This window comes from Hesperophylax consimilis, chromosome 22 (assembly GCF_061612785.1).
Source record: "Hesperophylax consimilis isolate HC1 chromosome 22, BYU_Hcon_1.0, whole genome shotgun sequence".
NCBI classification, from domain to species: domain Eukaryota; kingdom Metazoa; phylum Arthropoda; class Insecta; order Trichoptera; family Limnephilidae; genus Hesperophylax; species Hesperophylax consimilis.
Window position 1 is genome coordinate 16853214 of NC_142857.1, and position 18131 is coordinate 16871344.

At 37.3% G+C, this 18131-nt stretch overlaps 1 protein-coding gene across 1 annotated transcript; it reads left to right on the plus strand.

Moving 5' to 3' along the window:
* Positions 1-1158: 1158 nt before the first annotated feature.
* Positions 1159-17589, plus strand: LOC149413147 (BRCA1-associated protein). The gene is made up of 10 exons (XM_089645528.1): positions 1159-1366; positions 3190-3421; positions 5442-5615; positions 6286-6464; positions 10605-10769; positions 10995-11067; positions 11239-11330; positions 12996-13188; positions 13388-13495; positions 13771-17589. Exons 1-10 carry the CDS (start codon positions 1294-1296, stop codon positions 14030-14032), a joined length of 1551 nt encoding a protein of 516 aa, XP_089501654.1. The 5' UTR covers positions 1159-1293; the 3' UTR covers positions 14033-17589.
* The last annotated feature ends 542 nt before the right edge of the window (positions 17590-18131 follow it).

The window sequence follows — 18131 nt, forward strand, 5'->3', positions numbered from 1 at the left end:
CCTAGTAAAAACCACTAACTTTGTAATAAAAAATCAAATAATCATAAATATACCACTCTCTAGATCGATATCTTCGGGCTTTTTGTATGTATCGGAATTATACAGTACTTAACCACAGATATACAAGCAGCATACAAGCAGTACCTACCGTGCGGAGCAGAGCAGTAGAGAAGGTAGAGGAAACTCAAGGCCATTTAAAAAAAGATTCAACCATAGACAACATAATTGCTCTCAGCCTACTCTGTTCATTCACTAGCCCAAAAAAACTATTATAAAAATAAAAATGTCCTTGAAGCAGAAAAATGTCGAAATGTTTTCCAAGGGCAAGGTTCATCTGACTAAGAAAATAAATTTTTATAGTGCATTTCCTTAAGATGAAACTTGTTAATCTGAGAAGAAGAAACCCAAAATGACAAGAAATTTGCAAAAACACTGAAGAAAATTTCCAAAACATGATTGTCCGACAGTACGACGAAGAATTCCGACATTTTTCAGCCTCATGAACTCATGGTTACATATGTTTAAAAAATTTTAATTTCACCAAAACAATAAGATAATACAGGATAACACTAATCAATAACATGAATAAGTTTATCGATATAATAAATAACATTTATACGTTCTTAGCATTGTTCAAAAAACCGAACGAATAACCTAAAAGCTGTCAATTCACTTTAAACTTGAACTTACGTAGGTAGGTTGAATATATGTTTGTAACTCGCTAACACTATACTGGCTTATATTGTATTTTTATCACGAACAACTTTAACACGCAATATTTTCGACGGAAATGATAGTATTTCGGCAGCAAATGACAACCCGCGTGTATAAATAAACCACACTCATTTTGTTTGAATGATTTGAAACTGTCAAACGGCAAAATTCCGTCATCTCTTTCTGTTACATGAGTCATTATGATAGAGAGCGAGAGATCAAACCAATCATTCTGCTCTCACCAATGAGATCTGAGCTTTTAGCCATATTATCCGTTTTCTATAAGAATTTTGAGGTGGGCGTGGCGGTTTCAAATGAGTTTCAAGGCCAAAGCTGAGAGAAATGCCCCGAACACAATGTCTGGCAAATAAGTTGCCATTCGCAAAATATTATTATTTTTGTATGTTGACAGCCCCGAATCCTTCTACAAATTTATCTATGTAATTCTAGACGTCAATGTTCACAGCTCATTATTATTTACGAAACTTTTTAGCTTGCTTATAAATTAAATTACCGTTCTCGTGTAATATGTACGCTCGATGCAAAAACTACATTGCAAATAAAGTGTCCGTTTGATAAATGTCAAGTCTTGTCTCGTTGTGTATTATTAGAATTGAAATGGAAGACGAGGCGGTTGAAGGAACTCGAAAAGGTAAGTCTTTGTGCGAACAATAATTAAAACACGGTGCTGTCTGTCTTGTAATTTGTATAAATATTGCACAACATGTCGTTTTATTGAAGCCATATTAATCAATGATATTTTTGAAATTGATATAAATTGCGTTTGCGTGTTCTGCTGCAGTCTTTTCGTAAATAAATGGTAATGAAATGTCTGGTACGTTTCTGACATCGGATTATTATAAATTGCTAGTTTGCATTGTCCTTCGCCAAATTATCAATTGTATGGTTTCTCAAACGGATTATTATTATATATCATGAGTTTAAAATTGTAAATTATGCACCTTTCTGATATATTATATTACGTACATACGCGAGCCGAACTGCCGAGCTGAACCTCAACTTATGGGAAAAAAATGAAGCAACCGCAAATGGTACGAAACGCCTCTTGCAGTTGCTTCGTTTCAGTTCGCTAATGTATACGCAATGCCGGTGTAATTGGAGCAGTCCGCTGGTGCCGAATTGCCAAGGCGCTGATAATACCTAACACATCACATTTGATATTATTTTTTCATAAAAGCGGCTCTACACAGAAATACAAATCATCAGATTACACTGATCACCTACCTAGGCGTCTACAGGTTTTAAAAATGGGCACCAATATTTTACTCGTGCCAGGCGCTGTTTAGCTCAGGGCCGTTCCTGTGTATACGTACCATTAGGTACACGCATTAGGATGGCGACACATGCTATAAGCATCATGGCCTAGCCTATTTCAGCATATCGCTCGCCATTCACAACCAATGGGAAGCAATACGCTGAAATTGGCCAAGCCACAAGGATATAGCGTGGTCTGTCACAGGCACTAGATATTAGTTTGGTCTCATTTGGTAAAAAAAATAACTCTTTATTTGTATGTATGCTTTAACCTGATTTTTTCGACTACCAGACTAGATACATAATATTATAGTGATTTTCGACTACCAGACTAGACACATAATATTATAGTGATTTTCGACTACCAGACTAGACAATATATATTATGATAGTGATTTTCGACTACCAGACTAGACATGTATTATGATAGTGATTTTCGACTACCAGACTAGACATATATTATGATAGTGATTTTCAACTACCAGACTAGACACATATGATAGCGATTTTCGATTACCAGACAGGATTATTATTATAATGTTGTATAATATGTCAAATGCAATATGCATAAAATGACAACATAATTTTTTACACAAGAAAACAGAGTTATCTCGGCTGAAACTTAATTTGGTAATTATTTACCTAACCGCCGCACTTTTAGATACGGATTACGAAAATTACACTTCGTTTCGACAATTATTACAAGTTACATGCTCAAAATAAGTTATTAGGTTCTTAACTTAGGCTAATTAAGTAATTTATGAGTATTTAGATTGAAAATAAACTTTCGCAAGTGTATCTCCATTAAAAAAAAAAAAATGGCGGCAAAGGGATTGTTTTATAATGTAAATTTTGATTTGGGTGGAAAATGGAATTTTAATGCATCTTTTGCCATTTATCCTGACATAAATCGTTGGTTCTTGTAGTAATTAATTTCCATAATTTGATTTTCATACAATAGAACTTTCTCTCATGATATAAAAATCTCTTCTGGAATTTGCATTCCAAGTAGGCAGTCTATATTTTGTGAAGGATATAAATCTATGTAATAAAAAGGGTACATATAAGATTCAAATATATATGAAGATAGACTCAAGAAACTAAAATTACCAACACTGCAAGAAAGAATGATTGAGATTTTTTAAAATAATAATCTCTTTTTTTTTAACCAATCCTAAACCTAAATTTTTTAATGTCCAGAGGAAGACACCGGAGATGTGCGCCCCATGCAGTCCATCAGTGTGGAGACCTATGCATCAGCCCTGTCCGGAGCGCCTTCCGCGGGGCTGCTGGGCGCTGTGGGGCCCCACGAGCCCTCGCCTCCGCCCCCCGCCCCTTACCAGGACCAGGCGGCTGACCAGGAGATGGACTTCTTCTTCGGGAACCCGCTGGTTGAGGTCACCAAGGGAATACTGCATCTCTACAAGGAAAAGTGAGGGTATTTCTTCGTTATACAGCTTGTAGAAACCATTTCCACCTTTTCAAGAATTATAACAATTAATTTCATATACCCATGAGAGCTACTCGTTCCAAAATCCTGTTTAAATGTAACAATACCAAAACCCTCGCTTGTAGCTAGATTACATGAAGTTAGTCATAGATAAGCAGATGTGGAGAATCCATTTAACTGCACGGAAGGTAGGTACAAGAATTCTACATCAATATTAATTTAACCTATATCTGCTTTTACGTTTTGTGTATTTGTATATCTTTCTAGAGCTAGTATTCATTTTGTACTTTCTGATATCACTGTTCTATCAAATGCCGCACTTAATTGTTATTTTCTATTCTGCTTGCATTGAACTGTGATATGCAATTATTGTTTATGGTATCTTTATACCGTTGATCATTGGCGGTTATTTAGGGGGACGATGGGGTCAGTGAAACCACCTGAAAGCCATTGATATATTCAGAAGTAAAATTTATTTCTGCATATTTATTCCTAATTAATACACGCAACAGACATCTGCTCCGTGCCATGTTTTGAAGCTGTTTGTGATTATTATGGGCGAGCGCGAGCAGCGACCAGCTAGGCCGGCAAGCGGACAAGCGATTTCAATTCTCAGTGCGCAGAACTTAGTTGTAACGTTACCAGATGGTCCAGATAAAAAAACCGAACATTTTTTTATCAAAGGGTCCCCCCTTTGATTTTTTTTGGTGAAATTTGTTGAAAATCAAAGGGTGCTTTGATAATCATAAACCTCTTTGACCAAAACAAACAGAGAAAATTACCGAAAATTTCAGAGGGTGAACACAATGAAACACTTAGTAAACATTAAAACTTATATTTATTTTAACTATTGGTAAGCAAACAATCACTTTTTAACATATTTGGCAATAGATGCCACTGCTTTAAATAATTGTATCTTTAAATCCAGTGCAACTGACATTTAAATTGAAGAAAACACATAATTCGCTTTTTTTGGTATTCACGCCTAGTCCATTTTTTCGTCAGTCCATACATTACCCTTTACACTAAAAACTCTTTCTACGAAGGCGTTGGAGACGGGAACACTGGACACATATTGTACCATTTTCAACAGATTTGAGCAAGTCTTGCTACCACCCGCCAGAATCGCTCACGAATTTTGCTCTGTAAATTATCTCTAGAGGTATATATGTCGCATGTTTAAAAAAAACCGGATATTCTATTGTGCGATTTAGCACGGCGCTGCGATTTGCAGATGAACTTTGCGCATATTTTGAAAGTTTAAATTGATATCTTGCAATAATTTTAAATATTTTTATGTGGGTAAGGTAGGGTAGGCAGTGCTTATGTGCATATATGAAATGTACGCCTCTGATGACATCCCTGTTTAGAGGCTTCTGGAAGAGTGGGAAAGTTGTGAATACCTGGCTTTTCTGATCAGGTCGCTTTACATCTTCGTTATTCCAGAGTAGAAGATGCTCTCAGTATTGCTCTAGTGAAAAACCACCATTCGGAATCGAAATGTTGCTTGAAATGACTTTAGCCATGTTAAGTGACCAGATCTGAATATCCAGGTCAACCAAACCAAACCAACCTTCCTCTTCCTCAACTCCTTCCCCTCCTCCAACCATCATCCTCACAACATATCCCAATGGGGTATTTTAAAAAACTATGAATACCATTAAAAATGTGTGGTAGATTTACGGTTTATTTTTCTGATTTTGATCATAGTGTTAAAAATTGTGTAATTTAAATATTTTCATAATTATAATTTAAAAAATGATCTAAAACCGCACATTCCAAAATGGTTCCAACTGTTTTCTTATTTTTTCGATAACAAAAAATAGTGAAAATACCCCATGGGACATGCCATAGTTCCCACTAACTGCAGACAGTAAAAGAAAACTGTGTAGGATTAATTGATTGCAACAGCAAGTACTTCCATACTAAACTATTCTTCATCTAATGTCTAATAGATCTTCTTATAACTGATCGTGTCTAACCTAAAATATTTATTTTTCAGTGAAACAACAGACGCCTCCGTGGAAGCTCCTTCCCGCACCCTCTGCCTGCTAGCCGTGCCCGCCACCGTCAGCTGCCGGGATCTGCTGGTGTTCACCGCCGCGTGCCAGAGGGACATACAGCACGTCCGTGTACTGAGGGACTCCTCTCTCGACAGATACATGGCACTGATTACGTGAGTTCTTCTCTATATCATGATATGTAAAATAAAGCAAATTACGAGCACGTATCTTCACCATTAGGGCAGATCTCGTAAGTTCTATTTATTCATAGACATGCTCAGGCTATTATTATCTCGGTTGTAAACGGATATAAACTGCTGACCTTTCTGTGGACTTTAATGTCAAGGTGTGTTGTCTCGTTCAAAGACCTCTAATTCCAGTGGGCTCTGCAATAGAAGGTCCTCTATAAACATGATATGTCTAGCCGAAGATAAAGTTGCACTCGTACAAGGACGTATACTGAGTTTTAGGCAGCGGAATTAGCACGACAGCTAGTAATAGCGAAGGCAAGGGGGCCTTTGACTTGCTTCTCCCATGGGCAAAAACTGTGAACTTCCTTTGGGGATTTACATTTTTGTAGATGGTGAAGATTTCTTGGATGCCGGGGCAACTATAATGTTCAGATAAAATTTCGAAAGTCTCAATCAAGTCATCTCTTTCTCTTCTTTCTTTTAACGTTGGTAATCTTAGTTCCTTGAGTATATCTTCATATTGCTGGTCTTAAAAAAACTCTTGGTATTTTTGAAAATCGTCTCTTGTACTCTCTATTAGATTTATATCCTTTTTTCCATTATTTGTTATAACCATGTACCAGTTACTAACATTTGTTATGTTATTTCACAGTTTCCGCAGTCGGGGTGCAGCCTACGAATTCCGCGAGACGTTTGGCGGCACTGCGTACAGCTCATTGGAGCCGGGGGCTGTGTGCCATGCTGCGTGGGTGCGCCGGGTGGAATGCACGCGCGGGACCACGCCGCCGCCCCCTGCGGCCACCGAGCTGCCCACATGCCCGGTGTGTCTTGGTACGTCTTCTTGTAGTCGATATTTAATATATGTATACAGAGGACCATTTGAATTATAATTTTATCCAATTGCATCCATCCTATGTTGGGAAAGAACTAGAGATCACCCACAGATGAAATGCTCCGATGGTCTTAAAAGCGTGCGAGCTAATAAAGAATCTTATTTTGGACGCAGGAGACTGGTAAACAAGAAACTGATTGAATAGATTCAGTTTTTTTTAGAAACTTCTTCAAATTGTTTTTTAAATTTAATTTGTCATAAACATCAGTAAATTTAGACTATACATAATGCTTTATGTGAGAACAAAAACTGTGGGAGCATAGAATAATATATATAATTAGATATGACACATCGTCGCTCTAGTTCATTTTTATCCAACAAACCAAAACGTAAATCGGGAGAAATAGCGCTTCAAAGTTATTTTTACGAAAATCGCACTTACCACTAAATTAACTAAAATTATTAAAATTATTTAAAGTGATAAAAATTATTAATCAGTAAAATTCGTTACAAATGTTTAAAATTACGCAGAAAACACGTTTTTAATTTGGATGTAGGACAAAGCGTTGGATAAACACGCTCGGAATGTTGTTTAATTTTGGTGGACTTAAGACAAACATTTACTACGTCTTGAAAATACATTAAAAATATTTTTCATTTGTATCGTATAAATAAATGTTTTCTGAGAAAAACTGCATAATTAACTCAATTTCGCCAAAAATGGTCTGTTGGACAAAAACGAACTAGAGCGACGACTTGGCGAAAAAAGCGGTTCCACTTAGTTGGATGTTGTTACCATCCTTTTAACACTGTTAAAAACATCTAACTCTATCCCACCACTTACCTTCAGCCGTTGACTGCTGTTTACTAATAGATACAATAAAATATGAATTGTAGAACCCGACATGTCGGGTCGGAATAATAAATATTTAGTTGGCGGTTCAACATGTCAGGCTCTGCAAGTTGGATCATGTGTAGGGACTTTATAACCTATCTGTAGTGTATCGTATAGGCGATCGTGCACGGCCGGAGACAGCCAAGGTTTGACGAACGCTTCTGACACTGCTCGGGGAACGCGGGCAGTGGGACGGACGGGAGGCGCGGGCATTCGATTCCTTCCATGCAGCTGGACTGGATTGTACTTTTAACAACTGAGATAACAATAAACAATACTTCGTATAATAGAACCTTTTTTATTAAAACAGCAAGAACATTACACTATCCAAATGCCTTTATTCTCTGTCTTGCATAACTGCAGTATGTAATGATCCGCCCTTTCTACTTCAAACTTTTCCTTCTCTTCTTTCTACGATAAATTTCTTTAAAGTCCCATAGGTAACTTTTCCATAAGGCTTTGCATATGTGTTCGCAGGGATGGAAAATTCCTCCCCTGCCGTCTCTACAAGCCTTTGCTCCTCTCTTTATTACACACCCCTTCAAGTGTGTACATCCTAGTTTGTCCACGTGACGTACGACCTTGAACGTACTCATTTCACGTGACGGTTCAGTATAAAAAGGCTTCACCGAACGTTGTGTTGGTTTTTTGTTTCTCGGTTTAGAAACCTAGTTATCTATGTATGTGTGGTATCCCTTGGTTCTTTTGAGATAGAGTGAGTTGAATCCATTATCGCTGTGTTTTAAAGCCATTTCATAAACCTTATTTTTCTGAAGTCGCCTGCTCTTCAAACTAGCTACGTGATTCTACCTGTCATAGGGTAATGTGAGTATAATAAAGTGTTAGATTTTATATATGTGATATACATACGATAAATTTATGGTGTTAGTTGTCGGCGCCATCCATGTATATATTTTAGGAGGGGAAGGAGAGGAAAGGAAATGAATTTTTTTCAAGCTAAGATTGACTCCTCCTCTTACCAAACAAAACTGATGGATGATAATTTGAGCAAGGCGATCGATATCTGCGTGTCTGGATATCACAACCGGCCGGGTCTCCCCTTGTTCCAAATCGGCAACCGTCACGCCAGAATAAAGAAAACCAGGTCTCATCACCAATTTCAGAATTGCCCCAATCTCATACACCTCCAGGAAAATCTACTTTACTGAGTGTAGAAGGGGAAAACCATGACATCCCTTGTCACGAATCTAGTCGCGAAAATGTGACACGCAAGGTCCTAAGTTACGTGCCACCTCTAGAAAACGTTGTAACTCCCACGCCGTCGGGGATTTACATCCCTTTCTAGGTCAATACATAGATAACACACGACGATCTTGTCGACATTTAGCCTGCTTTTTAACGATAGGTTGTGTGCCTACCCATTCAGCCAATTATCATGTGAGATATATGTAAGGTCTACTCGAAATGCCAAATTTAGGATGAGGACTGTCTGTATTTTAATATTCGGTTCTAGTAATTATTTTATGAGGTTACTAGCATCCTCGTGTATTAGGTATGGGTAACTCCTACTGAATACCTATCCTCTCAGGTAGGTATAAACGGATAATTGGTTTGATTTTTGCATTTAATTTAAAGAGGCTGCCTACCTCTCGAAAGGTACCTGTTGAGAAAAGTTGTTCGGTTGGTAGTTTTATCTCGGAGATTACCATCTCCCTCTTTCGACTTTAGATTTGTTTTTGTGCATCCCAATTCGTAACTTAGAAAGTCAAACAATAGATGAAAAGTATTAAATTAGAAAGTCAAATAACAGAAGAAAAGTATTCATTCTGTTTTGTCTGGTTGCATCCGATCGCTTTCTATTTGGGCGGTCATACGCTAGCAAAACTTCCCCTTTGACTGACTGTACCTGCGTCTTGTCCTATATATGAAAAGGTCATCGGCCCGTCTCCCTTTTCCAGCTGGTAGATAGTCTGATTGACACATTCCCTTTCGAAACATTATTTGGACGACAGGGGTTGTAACCTTGGATGCTGTATCCGTCCTTTAAAAGGGACTTCTGTTGTTTAATAAATAATATTAAAAAAACTCACCCTGCTAGTCACCTCCAAATCCTAGTGTGAAGCTTACCTGGTTACACACTATATAGCTAAATCAGTTTAATTTTCGGTCTCCTCCCTACCGGCATTCCATTACATTAATCATTTTCTCCTTTTAAGTCCTTGTAATTTGTTCCATTTTGGTCCCCTCCCTACGACTTTAAAAGGGTAATTAAATATTCCTGTAAATAAAATTGTACCTCCCTAATCTGTCAGGATTCGAACCCACAGTTAATGATATATTTGTTTCTCTGGTTTTCGGTCTCCGTGGATAAATGCCATCTCGCCAAATCAATAACCTAGCCCGATTAAACACTTCCCGCCTTTAAGTACATTCACTCTGTTTTAAAAACGCAATCATTATTTTTATTATTTTCATGTTTTTAAGACAAGCAATCTAGTTCGAACTGTATACGAAATCACGTTTAAATCAACACAACTTTATAACACAATCGCGATTGCACAACACCTGGCGCCCCTGAGGTGGGTTTTTACAAAACGGCGCTCTACAAATTATCCAATTATTATTATTGTCATTATTATTAATTGTTTTCTCACTGAGTCCAACCACTTTCACTTCACACAAAAACCGGTTCAATAATATTTCACTTTAATTCAGAAACCAACAAAGCTTTCTAACATCATCTGAATTCACTAATTAATTGTAATCTCACACATCACTTCTGGTTTGTATTCATTTCTCGGGGCTGTCAACGTATCCGAATTCAAGACTCGACTGCCTGTACCTGCGCCCTGTCCCGTGTGAATGTGTTTACTCCAGGCCTGTCTGTCAATAAATCTTCCGTCGTTGTCTAAACAAAAAATTTTTTTGAGCACGTTCGTTTATTATTTATCGTTTATTTATTTTCGTGATTATTCAAACCATCACAAGTAACAACTTTAAAAGTTTTAATAGACAAATGGAACTACATCATTCACATTCACATCCACAGGAAAATGCATTTCATTCCGACTGAAGATTGGAACATGTTTTTATGCGACATTTTGTAGGGACTGTCTAACTCATTGTTGGACTGTTTAGTAGTAGGTAACTGTCCGTCTCTATTTCTAATGGGGTTTTGTGTGGAAGCACCTTATTCCGTTGATGAGAAAACCTTTGGTCTTGAAATCTTTCACTCCCTGGTGAAGTGTTCGATTTTAATATTTGTTAATGTTTTGTTTTGCAGAGCGCATGGATGAGAGTGTGGAGGGCCTGCTGACGGTGCAATGTTCCCACTCATTCCATGCTGGCTGCCTGGGTGCCTGGAGGGATGGCTCGTGCCCTGTGTGTCGTTGTGCACAGTCACCCGATCCCCCGGCCGCTAGCGAGTGTGGCCAGTGCGCTGTGCAAGGTAATGCATTACTTGATAGCCACATGCTTTTGTTTAAGGAGTGCGGAGGTCTTGCTGATGGTGCGGTGGTCCCACTCGTAACACTCCAGCTGCCTAGGCGCCTGGAGAGCTTGTGGATTGGCGAGACCCCCAGCCGTTGCAACCAGTGCGCCATACAACATCTGATAATAAATATACAGTTATATGTGATATCTATCTGACTAATGTAAACTATTTCTGTTTCAGACGGAGATGGGGAGGCGGTGGAAGGAGGTGCACTATGGATTTGTTTAATTTGCGGCCACGTTGGATGTGGACGGTGATTAAAATGACCTTTTATAATAATATGAAACATTTTCCAGTTTGACTGCATGTGATATCTGGAAAACAATGTATTTTATAATACCTGTGGGTTACTTTCGTCTGGGCACAGCCAGTAGTCCATGACCCAAGTAGATTTAGGATACAAATTTTGCAATTCTGATTGCAGGTACCAAGCAGGCCACGCTGCCCAGCATTTCAGGGCTTCGAATCACACATATGCCATGCAGCTTGGAACCAATAGAGTCTGGGATTACGCAGGTAAATTATTTTACAAACAATCATTAAATTAATGTGAAAAACAGTTTAGAATCTAAATCGGAAAGAGTATTTACTTTGTTTAGTATTTTCTTTCTCAATCAAATTTCTGTAAGACGGTGCCACTATTCATGAAGTGACTACTGACTAGTATCATTCGTCAAGCAACCTCTGTCAAAATCAAAACTCTGTATTTCCCTTTGTGTCTATTATTATATTTATATATATATATATTTTTTAAATTTTTTTATTAAATTTAATATAATTACATTTAATACAATATAAGATATGGGTAGTCCCACAAAGCTGTGACAATCAGCTTGTCTGTAGGTTCTACCATTTAATGTTATTACATAATACACATTAGCTTAAGTTTAAATATTAATACCAAATATAATGTTTAGGATAGATAAACGTTTTGTTCATTTATCAACCACTTTTTTGTCAGTTTAGGGCAAGGTTCCTCATTATTTTTCAAGTTAAAGTTTTTGTTAAATTTGTTATAAATCACAGGTATCAAATAGTCAAGTGTTCTGCTACCATACTTATTTGATATTAGTGGAATTTTTAGGCCTTTTTTTTCAGTAAATCTTGTTTTGTGACTATGCACCAATGGCTTTTTGTACGCATTTTCTCCCGCATTATCCATAATTATAATAAACCAGAGAAGCCCTTTAATTGGGAGTAGGCCCTCAGAGCCATACAGTAATTTTAAGTTGTTTCTTTGTTTGTAAATGCTAGGTTTAACAATTTTTTTAATTATAGCAGTTTGTAGATTTTGAATGAATTTAATATTAATATTACTCGAGTGTCCCCAAGTTCGAATTCCATATCTAAGTATTGATTCGACCATAGAATGATATATAAGTTTGAGAGTACATCGAGGCAATACAAATTTTAATTTATAAAAATTACTCGCCAAACATCGGAGCTGGTTACAAATTTTGATCACACTTTTGTCCCATTTAAAGTTATTGTCTACGATTATGCCAAGGTAAGTATATTCGTTTGCAAAATCAATTTTTTCACAGCAGCAGATATTATCCATTTTTTTATGTATACAATCAAAATTATGTGCAGTTATTTTAGGTAAGTTCCACATTTTCAAGCTCGGTGATCTTATATACATGCATTTAGTTTTTTTGACATTAATAATTAATCCTACATCATGAGACCATTTAAGTAGTTCGTTAAAGTCAATTTGTAATTCTTGAATAGCTATTTCAGGGTTTTCATTAGAGACAACTAGTGCAGTATCATCAGCAAAAATAAATCTACGGGCTATTTTAAAAAGTTTAGACATGGCAATTACATATATAATGTATAATTTTGGTCCTAAAATTGACCCTTGCGGCACCCCTGATTTAATAAATCTAAAATTACTCATTACATTCAAAATCTTTACATACATTTTTCTATTTGTTAAATAGTTTTTGAAAAATGATAGGAGTTTACCACGGATTCCTATGATTTCGAGTACCTTGATTAATTGTGTATGGCTGAGTGTATCGAAAGCTTTTGAAAAATCAATTAATAATACTAGTACATGTTTTTTTGAGTTAAGCTCTGAATGAATGTGTAGTCAACGTTTGAGAGCCACCAGATTCGATTTACTTGCTACTTATAGAATTGGAAATAAAGTACCTCTCTCATAATCCCCATTACCAGGTGACAACTTTGTGCACCGCCTGCTGCAGAACAAGACGGACGGGAAGCTGGTGGCAGCCGGGGGCCCGACGGACCCCGATGTATGCGCTCCCGCCACCCAGGAGAAGTTGGACTCCATCCAGCTGGAGTGTGCGCACCTGTTAGCCACGCAGCTGGATACGCAGCGGAGACACTATGAAGAGTTGCTGGCCAGGTAATAAACATAACCTATGACTAGTCCTTCCACCTCTGGAGACACGTATACATAGCTGTTGGGAATAGAAAATACCAATAGTTGTAGCAAATGTGAAGAAGATTCTCTTATGGTGCCAATGTCCCGTCCCGATGGAAAGTAGAGTGGAGTCAGGAGACATATAAGCGTCTGTTTCATGCATATTTGTTTTCTGTTACAGAGAAAAGGCTGCCGCGCAGGTTGAAGCCGAAGAGTTAAGGGAGAAGTTGAAAGAGACAGAAAAGAATGTGAGCCAACTGAATAAAAAGATGACCAACTTGACCACCAAGTGAGTAGAGTTTTGTTACTATTGTTGATTGATTTTGTCTCTTACCTTGTTCCCTTGATAGTACCAAATCCATTTAATTGACTGGGTAGCAGAGCCTTGTTTTAACTCGACTGTTTTGCATTTTGTCTCTCTGTAAATTTGTTATTATGTTCCTTTCCAAGATGATGGCCGTTTTCATAGTATTAACCGTAGAAACCGCACAACCTTTGCCAGATATTTTTCAGTAATTCACCATCATCAGGTCTTAGATTAATGTTTTATAAAATGAATTCCAGAGTGTCCACCCTGCAAAGCAAGCTGGCCGAGGAGAAGGCCATGGCGTCAGCTGCGGTGCAGGCGCGCTCCGAGCTCGCTCTCCGTGCTACGGGCGGAGAGGCGGAGATAGCCTCGCTGCGGGAGCAGGTGCGCGACTTGGCCTTCTATGTGCAGGCCGCCAGCTCCATCGGGGCGCGGCCCGACTGCCAGGAGCTGCAGGGGGGACAGCTGATTGTCAGCCCGCCTCAGCCCAAGGGGAGGAGGGGAAAGAAGAAGCCATAGACTCAGATAATAGAAACAAGGGAGAATGACCATGAACCTAGTGTCGTCAACATCGTTTACACCGAACGCCTAGCTTTAATAGCATAGCAGTTTGTTCGTAGAAACATGTCATATCTTGCTTTGTTTCTATTATCTATGAATAGACAAGAATAGCAGTTATGGTGGAGATTGAGAGGAATTCATACAATGTTTTGGATTGTGCATTGTATTTTTAAATGTATTTGGTTTTTAATGTGATATAGATAGTCTGGTTCCATGATAACTCAACACAGTGACAATTCAACACACTTTTAAAAAGTGATATAAAGTCATTAGCAACGATGTAAATAAATAAGATTTAAACCCAACCTAACCTAACCTACTTAACCCAGTTAATAAAGTTTTTGTTTCATCACTTTCCATGACTTTATATAACTTTTTAAAGATGTGATGATTTATCCGGTCACCAGATAGTCTAGTATAGAGTCTAAAATGAAGAATCAAAAGAATGGGGTATTTTCACAACTTAATTTATTAACTATGAACGCTGTTAAAAATGTGTGGAAGATTTAAAGTTTATTTTTCTGATTCGGAAAATTATATAAAAAATTTATGATTTTAACGTTTTCATTCTCAATTGTTGATTTTAAAAACGATCTAAAACTACACATTCCAAAACGGTCCCAACAGGCTACAATGTCATTGTGACATGGAAACGTCACTGTAAGAGACGGCTGGCACTGACTTTGCCCGGCATGACATCAATGCCATAACATTCACAAATAAAAATAAACATGTCATCTTGGCGGCAAAAACCACATTTTAAATCGTTGTAGAAAATTTATTCGTCAACCTTCATTATTGTAATTTTTTTTTGAGACTAAAAACCGGTGAAAATACTCTAATGCGGAGAAAGTGGAGGAAAATGGTATCTCTATTTGGGAAATTATGTGAGGTTAAAGAAAGTGTGCCAATACCACAGTGGTAGATGCTCTCAGCACCGCCCTGATGAAAGACAACCATTCCGAATCGAAACTTTGCTTAAAGCTAATAGTCGTGTTTGGTGACCAGATCTGAACCAATTGGGGATGCCATGGCCTCATTGGCTCCAGACAGTTGCGGTAGATTACTCCTGGTTATCAGATCTGAAATATGGTATCTCACCACAATACATACTGACATTAACTACCACTCTGGAACGAGTTACAAAAAAAGTTGAAAAATACCATGAAATTGTTTATGTTGGATTCCTCCCAATTTCTAATATAGGGAGAGGCCTCGGTTATTCGGCGAGCACTTTTGCTATGTTTACTTTTGTTAAAAAATTACTTTATATATTTAAAATGCTTGTCCTGTAATTGACTTTACAATGGTTGGGATAGCACTTTTTTTTTTTTTTAACATTTGAAAGGTCCCAGTTAAACGCTGATTCGCAATCCATTTCAATTTTTATATAAAGTTGTCATAAGCTGACGAGCATAATATCATGACAATTGCGCTTTTCTGCTGATCAAAAATTATTCACAGGCTGAAGAGAAACTTGAATCGGTGTAACTCCAACTTATGTATTTAAATAGATTGGATAAACGCTTTAATTGGGGCTGCAATATTTTATGAAAATCTCTTTTTCTTTATCTATTTATTTTTGTATAGGCGCATGTGATAATAATGTAGGTACACATCGGTGGTTTAAATCACAATTATTCTATGTCCACTTTTCAGTTAAACTCGAGATAAATCTTCCATTAAAATGGTCATCTTCGTAAATATTTTGTAATGCCCAGATGTGTGTAATGTATGTAAGTCCCACATATATTCATAATTATTGCAATTTCAAAACTGAAATACAATCGAAACAGAGTCAAACATTAAAATAATGCTTTTTTGTCTCAAAACTAACTATATGTTCTGGACATACAATAAGTGTGCGATAAACCATCGATAAATGTTTATTGTGTAATTTTTATTTGGACATAAGTGCACTTTTCAAGGCCTAAAAGATAAAATTTTCTGTTTAATTCTCTGCCATAATTTTGCACTTTAAAAATTAAAATAAAAGTTTGTTATTATCTATCGTTGATTTTAGAGATCCTAATGGCCGATTTCACCAATTCAAAGAGCAAAGGATTAATCAATTCAATTTTACCAATACTTTGTGGCTGAACATGTTTTATGTAACATTCTAAAATGCAGAACTAATAATTACAATTAATTTAGAAATATTGTGATTCTTGGCTCCGCTGTCATTGCAGCCGATCCACAAATAACAAAATCGCTTTGACAGATGAATTAGTTTAAAGAAGTTTAATACACAACTGAAAGCTCGTTTAACACTGATTGAAGATAACACTCAGCCCCATGGGTGACATTGCACATTTAACACTGATTGAAAATAACACTCAGCCCCATAGGTGACATTGCACATTTAACACTGATTGAAGATAACACTCAGCCCAATAGGTAACATTGCACATTTAACACTGATTGAAGATAACACTTGGCCATATGGGTGATGTTGCACGTTTAACACTGAAAGCGACCATTACAGAAAAAAAAGATCAAGTAAGAAAAGAAATTAATTGATTGCTTGTGTAAATTTGTTTTCAATGTTATATTATATAGACCCCTCAGAATAGCAAGGTTCCATTTGACTCATCAATCTAATGCCATAATGGGTATAGAGGGAGTTACTTTAGAGTTCAATATTGCATAACGTAGCCGTGTCAGATTTAGTATTAAGCGCCTCATGCAAGATGCACTACAAATGTCCCATACTAAAATGCAGAATGTCCCGCAACTTCACAAAATGTATTTGTCCAACTTTTTTTTCTTTGTATTAGTACAAATGAGGTGGTGAGGTAAGCCGTACATCATGGGACCTTATAATATTTGTAGTGCATCTTGAATGAGCGACCTCAAACACACCTCATAAAACAATACAAATCCACAGGAGGAAGGGGTGCGGTGGGAGGGTTAGGTCAGGATTTTTATTATTTATTACGTGGGTGCCGCACAAAAGTCCCAACCGGCTGGAGCCAGTCGAGGGACTCAGTAATATATACATGCATCCGTACGACATCTTTGACGCTTAGCGTATTTATTATTGTGACATCTCGCCTCATTTGAGGTGGGACGCCCCATTTGAGGTGGGATGCTTCAACACCTCATATGAGGTGGGACGCCTCATTTGAGTTGTGATGCTTCAACGCCTCATTTGAGGTAGGACACCTCTACGCCTCATTTGAGGTGGGACGCCTCAACACCTCATTTCAGTATTTGAGTACGAACTTCATTATTTGTCTCTTACCCAACGCTATGCAGATGGAACATTGTTATTCGGATTGGTCAATATGTAGATTCCTCTAAAAGCTGCAGATTTTTCATTTAAACGTGAATTCAAAAATTTTTACTGCATTCAAATTTAATCAGACAAATTATTGTAATAATACAGAGTGAATAATTAATGTTCCTAAATATATTTTGAGAATTAAAAAAAGACTGCAGAATTTTATCAATTATTGTGGACCATCATACCACATAAGGACTGTTTTAGGAATATGTATGGCTGAATTTCGCTTGTCCATAAATAATATGTAAACTATTTATATGTAAAAAATATTTAATAAAAGATATAAAATAAATTATTATATTTTATTCTAACCCCTCGAGATAATTTGTTCACAGCTCATATGGTCCCTTACTGTCATTTGAAGGCCTTCGTGGTCGATGGGTAAGGCTCTCGACTAGCAAGTTGGAGGTAGGGTTCAAATCCCGGCGTGCGCAAGTAAATTTTATTTGATTAATTTGTATTATATCAAATTTACTCATTTAAAAATAATATATAGTATATTTGTGGCACGTTCCAGAGTGGAAGATACGCTTGTATCGCCCTGGTGTAAGACCACCATTCAGAATTGAAACGTTGCTGGAAATGGCTTTGGCCATGTTTAGTGACCAGATCTGGATAGCCAGGTACTTTCCCACCTTCCTCTGCACCATCTCCTTCCCCTCCTCACTAGTTAAGCCTCACAACATACTCCAATTGGGTATATACTCCAACATACTCCATAGTTTCACTGGCTTCAGACATTTGGGAGCAGTTGGGACTCTTGTGCGGTTT

Bases quoted from the DNA above. Each gene is read 5' to 3' on its own strand.
- LOC149413147 (XM_089645528.1), top strand. From the start codon at position 1,294: ATGTCAAGTCTTGTCTCGTTGTGTATTATTAGAATTGAAATGGAAGAC. The intron at 5,616-6,285 runs GTGAGTTCTTCT...GTTATTTCACAG, and splicing joins AGATACATGGCACTGATTAC to TTTCCGCAGTCGGGGTGCAG. The intron at 11,331-12,995 runs GTAAATTATTTT...CCCCATTACCAG, and splicing joins TAGAGTCTGGGATTACGCAG to GTGACAACTTTGTGCACCGC.